This window comes from Dipodomys ordii, unplaced genomic scaffold (assembly GCF_000151885.1).
Source record: "Dipodomys ordii isolate 6190 unplaced genomic scaffold, Dord_2.0 Scaffold24, whole genome shotgun sequence".
Taxonomy (NCBI): Eukaryota; Metazoa; Chordata; class Mammalia; order Rodentia; family Heteromyidae; genus Dipodomys; species Dipodomys ordii.
This window is the reverse complement of record NW_012267240.1, coordinates 718,049-729,982: the sequence shown is the minus strand read 5'-3', so window position 1 is coordinate 729,982 and position 11,934 is coordinate 718,049. Positions and strand designations below refer to the sequence as shown.

The window sequence follows — 11,934 nt, the reverse complement described above, 5'->3', positions numbered from 1 at the left end:
TGCGCTTGCGCGGGCGGGCGCGTGTGCGCAGGCGCAGTCCGATTCGCGCAGGTGGGCGCGTGTGCGCTTGCGCGGGGAGCGGGCTGCGGTGTGGTCTGGCGCCCTTAGGGCTCCGGCCCCGCGAGTCCCACGCCGCCTGCATCCGGCTCGGCCCTCCCTCCCCGCCCTGTTTTCTGGAGAGAAACCTCGGCCGACCCTGCGGCGCTCGAGGCCTGGAGCCTGCACGTCCTCACCATCCCAAGGAATGAGATAACGATGCACCGGGCGTGGCGGCCCAGGAGGCCCAGGAGGAGGAACCCTCGAGGGAAGACCACGAGGAGGAGCCGCCAGGGAGGATCACGAGGAAGAGCACCCTCGGGAGGACCAGGAGGAAGAGCATCCGCGGGAGGAGGAGCACCCGAGGGAGGAGCAGGTGGAGGCTCTCACACATCGCTGGCGGAGACATGAGTCCTGCCTAGGCTGTTTTCTCATAAAGTCATAGTAACCTGACTTGGGGTTAAGCAAAAACACCCCAAGTATCTGCCTGGAAACAGGAGGCAGAGAACCTTGTAGGGCATTTTGGGCAGCACTGTTTGCCATCTGTGGCAGAAAGCTGGTAACGAATGCTCACACCGTGATCTGTGTCATGATGGAACCAGCTATAAACAAAACTAGGTAAATCTCAAACATTTGTTACATCCAAGAAGCCGAGCTACATCCTCGCCCTTCCATTTAAATGAAGTCCATGCGTAGACGGGAATACGCTGTGGGATAGGAATGACCATGGTAATTGCCCAGGGAGACTGGCTAGAACCAGACTGGAGGGAATCTTCTGGAGAAACGTGACTATTTCATCCTAATCAACAGTTTCACAACTATCTGTGACTGAATCCTTGGGGTCTATGCATTTCTTTCTGTGTACATTTCTGTCTCTTTTTTTAAATTACCACGGAAAGGAAACTGTTCGGCCCATGTTCTCGTTCTCCTTGCAGAATAAAGTCCAGGTGCCCAGCTGCAGTCAGAGGCAGACGAGGAGCTGTTCAGGGTCTAAGCACACAGAGCATTCCCCTTTCCTACAGACTGCTGTTTTCGCAGAGGTTTCTCCCACAACCACCCCTTCTCTGACTCACCAAAGTGGGCAGGCACCCACTACTTTGGATCCGGTGTTTTTGTTGGGGATGGCTTTGGACCTTGAACTTTCTACCTAGGCCTCCTGTGTAGCTGAGATGCTAAGGGTGAGATGGACTGCCCAGCTTGTTGGTTAGGATGGGGTCTGGCTATCTTTATTTTTTGCCCTGGCTAATCTCAAAGTCACAATCCTCTTGGTCTCTGCCTCTCAAGAAGTTAGGATGACAGGTGTGAGCAACCTCATCTGGCCCTTTCCTTTCTTGAAACACTGCTTTCACGTTCCTTGTTTTCAGATCTGTTTCCCAGCTGCCTTTCTTTCTTGCTGGGATTTTGCTGGTCCTGGAGTTACCTCCTCAGACCTCCACTCTTCTTTCCTCTGTAAATGTTCCCTGAATAACTTCATTTAAACTATGAAGTCGGCTGACAGTCACTTACAAACTAATAACAAACTAATACCCTCTGGACAAAAGGGGGGGAAGGGGCATGGCAGAGCACAGCGCTCCTTGCACACCCAGCATTCTGGGCTGTTGACAGCAGCACCCTTTGAAAGACAGCTCCTCTGAGGGGTGGAGCTTCTCACCGGGCCACCCAGCAGATCTCTGGCTGCTCAGCCCCTCCCCTAGTTCTTGCCCTTTTTTGGGGGTAAGGGGGAGTGGCCTTTTCTGCTTACCCAGGCAGAAAATTCCATTCCCAAATGTTTATGCAAAGTGACCTGGAAGAAACTCACAGCCTTCCCTCCCTGCCCACTCCAAGGTGTGCGGCTCAAGTCTCCACACCACAATGTGAGGATCCCTAAACAACTGGAGGAAGATCATGTCAAGCTGGCCTTATGTGTGTGTATATGCACACGCGTGCACATCTGTGTGTGAGTGTGTGCACGTGCAAAGCTGCATAGCCACTGAGCCTCCAAAACATATGTAAGCTTGCACCATAGTGCCTTGGGCCTTGGATCCAGCTGTCCGTGCAGAGATCAGAGATCAGCTGAGGTGTTGTTTGGGGCTGTCTGGACTTCGTGGATCAAGGCGGGCAGGACAGTTGCCTTATCAAATGCAGTACCTAGCTGAAGGGGATGAGGCAGGAAGGCTCAATGCCCAACGTGTTTAGAAAGGAAGCCAACAGTGATTGTCTCTTCAGGAATCGATCATCTGCCCAAAATAACAGAGGCTCTTTATTTGGGGCCTCAACTCAGGGCATGGCACTGTCCCTTAAGCTTTTCTTTTTGTTTGAGGCTGGTACTACCACTTGAACCATATCTCCATTTCTAGCCAGAAGTAGTAGTTAATTAGAAATAAAAGTTTCAGAGACTTTCTACCCAGACTGGCTTCAAACCTCAATTCCCCAGATCTCAGCTTCCTGAGTAGCTAGGATTACGGGCGTGAGCCACTGATGCCTAGTTCAGAAACTCTTGAGATCTAAGACAGTTAAATGTTGTGACTTCACACTTCTCCCAAAATTTGATTAATTCCGAGTCATAAGATAGAATGCACTAACAAAAGTCACCATGGAAATACGAGTTTGAACAGAACTGCAGGTATTGGTGAACTGAGTCTTGGAAAGTGTGGCATTTGGTAAGAATGGAGAAGAGAAAATATGCGTGTTCCGGGCAGAGAGGAGCCCAGTCTCCAAGGCTCAGTCATTTGGGGTCATGGTGGGAAGCAGGGGTAAGGCAGAGCGGAGAACTCTTGTTACTAGATGCCATAAGGAGGCTGGGCCTGAAGGAAAGATCATCGTCCATGCCTTGCAGACAAGCTTAGCTCTGAGTATCAATCTTTGAATAAAAAGCAACATTTAGGACTATTCACAGCAGCCAAGATACAGAAACCGCCAGATGCCCTACAATAGATGAGTGGATCCCAAAACTGCGGTACCTGTACACAATGGAATTTGACACCGCCATCAGAAAGAACATTATTATGCCATTTTCAGGGAAGTGGATAGACCTAGAACAAATTATGTTAAGTGAGGCAAGCCAGGCTCAGAGAGACAAAGTATGTGTTTTGTCTCACATGAAGAAGGTAGATCTAAAATACATGGGGAAATAATAAATTATACAGGATTCTAGACACAGTGAAATTGAAAGATGATACTCTTAGGGGAGAAACACAAAGGTATAATGTGTATATGTCTCTTTATATTTAGGTAAAATAATATATGTTGAAACAAACTCCAACATACAAAAACAAGAGATCTCTTGTTTGGTTGGTGTTTCTGTTCTCTTTTCTTTCTGTATGGTTTATTTGTGTGTTTATTTTTGGGGGGGCACAGAACTGGAGGAACAGGGGTGGGAAAGTGCAGCAGTGGTGCTCACTGGACACTGTGTTGAAAGTGAACTACACAACTGCTGGTAGAGTCGGGAGGGAGGGATTAGGAGAGAGCCAGGGAAGGGATGATACTGTACCAAAGGAAATGTACTCATTACCTGGCTTATGTAACTGCAATCCCTCTGTACATCATCTTTATAATAACAATATGGTAAATTGAAAAAGAACCTCAAAGTGACACCCAGAACACCCCAACCCCACGAATCGCTTCCAGGAAACGTCAAAAATAGGCTCCTGTGAATTCATCAATGGTATAAAAACCCAAACGGTGCATGCAATGTCAGCTCATGGCCACCAGATGGTGCACAGACCCCGCAATGCAAGTGCTGGCCCCCGGAGGCCTGGGGAAATGTCTTCCTGTGTCTTCCTCCTTAGGCCACTTCAAGAGGCTCCTCCTTGCTAAGAAGAGGCTGAGCCACCCTCCGCCCTCCCTGCACGGCCTCCATGTGCATTTGTCCCCCGCAGGGCTGCGAAACCCACCATGGAGAAAGCCCACCTCTGGGAGTACACTTCCTGCAGGGTTTGGGCTGCTTAGCACAGAGGGATAGAGGACATTTACCATCCACACCACCCCGGCCTGAGGCCTGTGGGCATGAAAGAAAGACCTGCGTTTCAAAGTGGTGACCCAGCACACTAGAGTAAGCCGCAGGGCCCTACACCGCTACAGTGGGCCATGCTGTGAACTCTGTGTGTGTAAATGCAAGCCGGGCTCTCATCCAGGGCCCCAGATCTCAGACGTGGGGTGGATGGCATCGGTGTCTGGATAGCACCAGCCCTGATGGCTGCAGGTCTGCTCCCAGCGAGCTCAGGTCTCAGGCACGGAGCCCGGGCCTGCTTTCTGCTTCCAACTGCAGTGAATAATGAATAAGCCAGTGTCTGAGTGGGGAGTCCGTTCCAGGGCACCCAGGGGCTCTGACTGTGACTGTTTCTTTCTTTCCAGGAAGTGAAGACAGAGCAATATTCAAATTTGTTGTGACCTACATTTTTGACACGTCAGAGGCTTGCATAGAGAACAGCTAAGCCAGTGCTAAAGCGGCCGCCCACCGTGCGCCACGCTCTCTGTGTGGTTTGCAGGCATGGCGGCAACAGCTGGCTGTTGGCATCGGAGCAGGCTTTCAGATGAGGCGCCTGGGCTCAGAGATGTTAAACAGCTTGCCTGAAGTCACACAGCTAGTTACTGTGAGAGGTCAAGAGCTGGAGACGGCCGTGTGTCCGCAGTTAGAGGCCAGGCTCAGGACTAGAGCGTAACTCAGGCAGGAGCATGCCTGCCTAGAAAACACACAGCCCTGAGGTCAGTCCCCAGCACAGGAGGGGCGTGGGGAGCGTTTTACTGGCTTAGATGTTAAAGGGAGTCGAAGGAGCCATCTAAAGGAATCCCTGCATAGCCTCTTTTCCAGCATTCTTTTAAGCTGAAAGCAACCAAAGATCACAGTCTGAGTCCTAAAGGGAGTGAGATTTGGAGTTCAGAGAGCCTGCTGTAGAGAGGTGGAACTTTCCATTCACTCTGGAAGCCGGCTCTGCGCCCCTTGTTTGGTGGGTGCAGAAGACACGGGGTGGACGGGGCGGGCTCTGCCTGGATCTCAGCAGGGTGGTTGAAGGAAAAGGACCAGGATGCTCCCATAGCAAGGCCCCACTCACCAGCTCTGGAAAGACAGGGTGGGGTGGGGTTCAAGCCCAGCCTTCCCCCCCAGGGGGCTACCCTGTGGAGTGAAGGTAGGGGCCGCTGGCCATGGAGTGTGAGAGTGGCCGGGACACAACAAGGGACTGTCCTGGTCACCTCATCATGACCTGTTCCACGTGGATTCCGTGGGGAAACCCATGTCCACGCAGGGCAAGCCAGGAGACTTCCCAACCCCCGGGGGGGGGGGCCCAGGGAGGGGGAACAAGAGGCAGGAGGGAGGGAGAAGGAGGGCGTGATGTAGGAGGCACTTGCACTCATTTGCAAATGAAGTTATGGAAGTTGCTAGTGAGATTTATGCCAGTAATTAAGTGCCAATGGCTGTGGAAGCCGTTGGGGTTGGAACCCTGTGAAATTCCAAGGGACTGAGGCTCCGGAGCAACGTCCCATTGTTTAACATTTTTTAAACCAGTCCCTAACATCGTGTCATGCGTGACATCACGTGCTCCTGAGGCCGTGTGCCCCGGGAGATGAAACCTGAGTGCCACCTCTATGCAGAGGGTGTGTTAGATCACACACACACACACACACACACACACACACACACACACACAAAGCATGTGAAACCTGAGTGCTACCTACAAGCAGAGGGTGTGTTAGATCACACACACACACAGAGCATGTGAAACCTGAGTGCCACCTCCATGCAGAGGGTGTGTTAGATCACACACACACACACACACACACACACACACAGAGCATGTGAAACCTGAGTGCTACCTACAAGCAGAGGGTGTGTTAGATCACACACACACACACACACACAGAGCATGTGAAACCTGAGTGCCACCTACAAGCAGAGGGTGTGTTAGATCACACACACACACACACACAGAGCATGTGAAATCTGAGTGCCACCTACATGCAGAAGGTGTGTTAGATCGCACACGCATACACACACACATACACAGCATGTGAAACCTGAGTGCCACCTCCATGCAGAGGGTGTGTTAGATCACACACACACACACACACACACACACATGCCACATGCATGCTGCCCCAGGTAGAAGGAGGAGGACAGGAAAATGCCTCTCCATGCAGCCACGGCAGTGGGTGTAGTTTCAGGACGATGTGGCCATGTGAGAGGAAATGGCGATCACAAAGAGCTGGGCACAGGTAGAATGCAAGAGCTTGCAACAAGTCTACCTGACCCGTGTGTGTGTGTGTGTGTGTGTGTGTGTGTGTGTGTGTGTGTGTGTGTGTTCCTGCTTGTGTCCCTGTTGGGATGGCTTCAACATCTCCAAGTGTGGGGAAAGAAACACACAGGAGCCGGAGATGGCTGCAGCCATGCCGGGTAATCAGACAGCCCCTTAGCAGTGGCCTCTTCCCTAATGTGGAGAGAGAGGAGGGGAGAGGGGAGGGCTGTTTGTCTGTACCTGCACAGTGTGACCAGCTCCATCTCTTGGGAAGCGATGTTCCTAATGTCTCCTCCTCAGTGGTGAACGTCTAAATGTTCCACTACCCCCGGCTCAGAGCATGGGCTGTGCTGGGATGCGAGGCAAGTGAGTGGTTCTGAGGATGAAGGTGCAGGCATGGCAGGAACGGCCCCAGGCACCTGCAAACTCACAACCTCTTGCCATGGAGCCTGGGAGAGAGCCAGAAACTCCACACATCCCCCGGGACCCCCACAGCCCTCCTCTCCCTCCCTAACAGAAATGAAAGGCTTAAAACTCACCGGAATGCATGTGTACCACTAAACCCATGCATGATCGGGAGGCCTAAACCCAAGCTGGTGCTGGAGGCCTTGATCCCAGTGGGAGGCCTGAGGCTGGACCACGGGGGGACTCGACCTCCCTGAGGAATGGATCCACCCATTATAGATTCATAACTGAATGACTGGAAGGAGAGATGGAAATGGCAGAAGGCAGGGCCCAATTGCATGAGGTGGACCCTGGGCTGCACCCCTACTCTCCTGTGAACTCTGAGATGAGTCAGTCTGTCAATGAAATGTCTCCCCTTCTGTCTGGAGAGATGCCTGCAGCTCCCGGGGTCTTGGGACGCCATGTGGCAGGCAGAAGACCCCTGAACTAGACGTTTGTTTCTGAAGGCAGAGTCTCATCATGGAATGACATTGGGGGCTGGTGAGGGGGGGAGTGGTAGATTCAGGTAAGGATCAAGGTTGTGTTCAGACAAGGTTCTGCTTTGCATGTGACCCAAGGACTCCTTCTTCTCGGTCACAAAATCCCCTTCCAATGGCAGAAACTAGATGCTAAGTTTACTAAAAGTGAGAAGAATTACACTGCCCATTGTAAATGTGCCTGCAAAGTATCCCCAGTCTTTAAGTCATTATCCGTGGGGAAATGGCCTGACTCATCTGATGGGACTTCCTTCTCTTCCCATCGGCTCAGAGCCATCCCGGAAGCATGCCTCGGCTGTCCGGGTGGGAGAAGATCGAAGAAGGTCCTGCCAATGCAGCAGATCCCGGACTCCGTGAGCAAATCCTAAGCATCTCATAAGTGATGACTGAAGGGGTGAGTCCCAACACAGCCAAGTCTCCAGCACATATTCAAAAGAGAAGAAATAATATAACTTTCAGTTCTTATTTTAAAATATTATAGCACTTGTGCGTCTTTAGTTTGTAACAAAGATTTGCAGACTGGTGCAAAAAGAAAATCCTCTTTTGCAACCCAGAACTCATGGTTCAATGTGAGTTTTGGTATATGTAAGAAACAATACTACATGGACATGTATATATATATATATATATATATATATATATATATAATAGAAATAAAACACCACAGTTTTATTGCACAATTACATAATTATCATCATATGTTACCTTACTAAGATCTACATTACACGTGAACTCTGAGATAAGGCCGTTTTTCTTAACCCAATAGTTATTGTAACTATTGATACTTGTATCTTACTATTTCTTTGTGAGTGTGTGTGTGTGTGTGTGTGTGTGTGTGTGTGTGTGCGCTCGTACTGAGGCTTAAACTCAGGGCCCTAATCTCTTGCCTGTTTGTTGTTTTTTGTTTCACTCAAGGCTAATGCTCTATCACTTGAGCTACATCTTCACTTCCAGCATTTTGCTGGTTCATTGGAAATGAGAGTCTCACATGCTTTCCTGCTCAGGCTGACTTCAAACCTTGATCCTCAGATCTCAGCCTCCTCCAGAGTAGCTAGGATTACAGACATGAGCCATCAGTGCCTGCACTTACCTATTTATTCTCAACCTTTGTGGTGTTTTTCTTTTCTTTCTGCGCCACTTTCTTTCCTTAAAGATACATATTATGATAGCCATGTCCTTTTCTTTGTGGTTTATCGTGATTGGATGAAGCCGGAGATATGAATATCCTTCTCAATGTACAAATGGATGCCTGGGTCAGGCACTGGGGACCAACCCTGGAGCCGCCTGTGTGCTCACGCACGCACGCACACACACACGCTGGACTAGAGACTCCCTGGCCTTGCTTTCGCCAGTGTGGAGTTCCAGAGCCTCTAAGAAAGATTCCATCCGTCATTCAAAGGTGCAGATTGTACATGCAATTACCGTGGATAATTAGCTATTTCATCTTCAGTGTCAGGAAATTCAGAATGGAATCTGACCGCACAGCACAGAATTCCAAGCAATGGCTCCGTTAATGGGCTACTAAGCTTGCGTGTGGGTGGCTAGAGAAGAGAGGGAGGGTGGTCGTTAGAGGTAAACTCCAATAAGGACGCAGGTCCCAGATCACCAGCTCCTCGAAATTCGTCCGAGCATGTGCAGACTGGATGGGGCTGGCCAGCTAGCTGGGGCCCAGGACTGGACTCCCGGGGTCACACGCACCTTCCTGCAGGACAGTGAGCTGCAGGGCCTGCAGGCGGTGGGTCCCAGGGCTTTGGTGCCCAGCGCCACAGTAGGGCGCTGCTGGCATCTGAGGATCATGGCAAACACCAGCAAAAACAGAGCTGAGCTCAGCACTTTCTAGAGGGAAACCACCTCAGCCCTTAAATTCAAGTCACCAACAAGTGCAGAGTTCCCTCACGGTGGACCTCAGTTCTCCTGTGTTGATGTGTGACACGTCCACCAGTGTTGTCGGTGGTTCCTAGCCAGGCGAGCTTTGCAGGGATGGGAGCGTGGTTGTGTGGTTCCGGCTCTGTCCTCAATGCCCTGGAACCCACTTGACTGACACTGCCGGAGTCCTGCAGCCAGCATGGCTGGCAGAGGGCAAAGCGGTGATCCAGCCACCCGCTGACCCCTCTCCAGGCCACAAAACCTCCAGGGTTCCTCCCCATGCTTGAGGAAAATAATACTCAAATACACAGTGCTCCTCTGTGTCTGAGGGGAGCACGGATGCTGAGCTCACCAGGGACAGAGACCTGCTCCATCTGCCATCTGACCAATCACAGTGGAGAGAACTTCAGGAAGCCCAGCCTCATCACTGAAGGCCATGGGACCTCCTCCACGAAACCCAGCCTCATCTCTGAAGGCAGTGCTGGGCACAGGAAGAAGGGCTTCCTTCCCTCAGGCATACCTTACCAGTGGAAACTATAGATTGAAGTGGCAATCAACATAAAGACATGGGGCCAGGCTCTTTGGCTTATGCCTGTAACCCTAAGTACTCAGGAGGCTGAGATCTGAGGATGGAGGTTCAAAGTTAGCCCAAGCAGGAAAGGCTATGAAACTCTTACCCCCCAGTTAACCACCAAAAAGTCAAAAGTAAAGCTGTGGCTCATGGGGCTGGGAAGGTGGCTCAGTGGTAGAGTGCTTGCCTCACATGCATGGGGCCTTGGGTTCGGTTCCTCAGTACCACATAAACAGAAAAAGCCAGAAGTGGCTCAAGTGGTAGAGTGCTAGCCTTGAGCTGAAGAGCTGAGGGACAGCGCCCAGGCCCAGAGTTCAGGCCCCAAGATGGACCAAAAAAAAAAAAAGCTGTGGCTCAAGTGGTAGAACACCAGCTTTGAGGAAAACAAAACAAAACAAAAACCTAAGGGCAATGCCCAGGCCCTGAGTTCAAGTCCCAGTACTGGCATACACACATATAAAACACACACACACACACATATAAAACACACACACACACATACATGAAAAGAAGGAGAAGGAGGAGGAGGAGGAGGAGGAGGAAATCAAGTCATAGGGATTGCCAGCCCGAGATGCTGGCTGGAAAGCTTCCTTGTTGTAGCGAGCAGCGAGCAGCGGAGGCCCGGAGGCAGGCCCCAGCAGGGCTTTCCAGCTGCTTTGTTGTCACCATGCCACACAGAACTGGGAAACTGGAAAGCCTAGAATGGCGGCAAGAGAAGAAGGACCTTTCCTGGGAAGATGGAGGTGGAGAGCCAGCTCTGAGCTCTGGATCGGCTTTAAAAGCAGGCTCTTCCTTTAAAGCAGGCCCTGTGGCGTGAAGAGGTGGAACCCCAGACCTGCTCCAGTATCCTCCAGAGTCTCCAGGAGAACTAACACCTCCTTCAGATCCACGTCTAAGGCGCAGCAGCAGGCCACGCGCATGCTGGCCTCGGAAGAGGAAAAGAGCTTTTCAGCATTAAAGATTCAGGAATGTCTGTTGACATATTAAGGAAACAACCTCAGGGGACAGCTGACGGGGCTCCAAGAAGTGTCACCAAGGGAACAGTGACGCAAATGTGACAAACACACTCTGTTTTTCCAGGCTGGCAGGGGGCCAGGCCCTGGCTGGCTAAGGAGAGGGCACACTCAATCTGGGCGAGCGTTCCTGAGATAGCAGCTCGGGCAGCGGCAGCTGCAGTCAGCAAGATCCTTTTATAGAAGGTAGTAAAGGAAAAGAAGGGACGGGGAGGGTTGAAAGAAAAAAAATCCTGCAGAATCCCAGGGGATGAGCCCATGTACCTCTGCTCATCAGACAAAATGGAAAAACAAGAAAGAGTTCAATCTAAAACTTAAGACCCACCCCGAAAAGGGGCCCGGTTGTCCATACAACATTGCTGTTGTCTAATTCCAGCTCTGTTTTTTTTTTTTTTTGGTGTTGTCATTGTTTTTGCTTTGTTTTGTTTGTTTTTTTTTTAAAAGCACAACTAGGGAATGCGCCTGATTCCCAGCGGAGCTCAGTAATGATGGAAGAAAACAGAAGACATTAGTTGGGAATGTGAAAATAATGATCTTTTTCATTACTGAATAAATGGACTGATTCCTTTTAAGCTCATACATAAAATAATGGTTCCCTAAAAACCTTTTTCTTGAAGACTGCTGCTCTAGTTATGGTGAAATACGGGTAAGAACCGTGCAGATGTGAGTGGCCTGAGGTCCCCCAGGTCTGGGAACCGCCCTCTGCAGCCAGTAGAGGGAGGCCACTCCTCATTTCCTCTCTCAGGCATGGTGAGCTGTCTAACAGGGGAATTAGAACTCACCCCAACTACACATAGTTTTGCTTCATTCTAGATTATCCCTGGGTGGAAGGACCTGTGTTGTTCGGCAGAAGAACAGTAGCAGATACACAGTTAGGTCCAAGGCCTTCAGCAACAGGTCATTAAACCCATCCTCACCCTGACTCAAACAGTGAGGGATGAAGAGTAAGTACTGATAGGGAACAAGTCTCTCTCTCTCTCTCTCTCCCTCTCTCCCTTTCCCTTTGCTGCCCCCGCAGTACTAGGATTTGAACTCAGCACCTCATGCTTGCTAGGCTGGTGTTCTACCCCTTGAACCATGCCCTCCACTCCAGAGATATTTTAATAATAACAAAATAAGGGTGGTGACAATGACATAGAAAGCCGGTCCTGGAGGAAGTGCAGTAACATGAGAGAAATGACATGTTATTCGTCTTCTTCCTTCAGGCAAGTTCAGGGGGGTGGTTTAGTGTTCAACCTACAGGAAGATTAGGAATAACATGCAGGAGTTCCGTAAGCCCCCTGGGTTTGTGGGGTTGC

At 50.6% G+C, this 11,934-nt stretch overlaps 1 protein-coding gene across 1 annotated transcript in view; it reads right to left on the bottom strand.

Annotated features, from left to right (window-relative positions):
- Tarbp1 (TAR (HIV-1) RNA binding protein 1) overlaps positions 1 to 10,543 on the bottom strand; it is a 47,938-nt gene extending 37,395 nt beyond the window's left edge. Inside the window, exon 1 of the mRNA XM_013014566.1 lies at positions 10,459 to 10,543. Within this exon, the coding sequence (XP_012870020.1) occupies positions 10,459 to 10,543 (85 nt within the window). The remainder of the gene's footprint in view (positions 1 to 10,458) is intronic.
- Between the last annotated feature and the right edge of the window lie 1,391 nt (positions 10,544 to 11,934).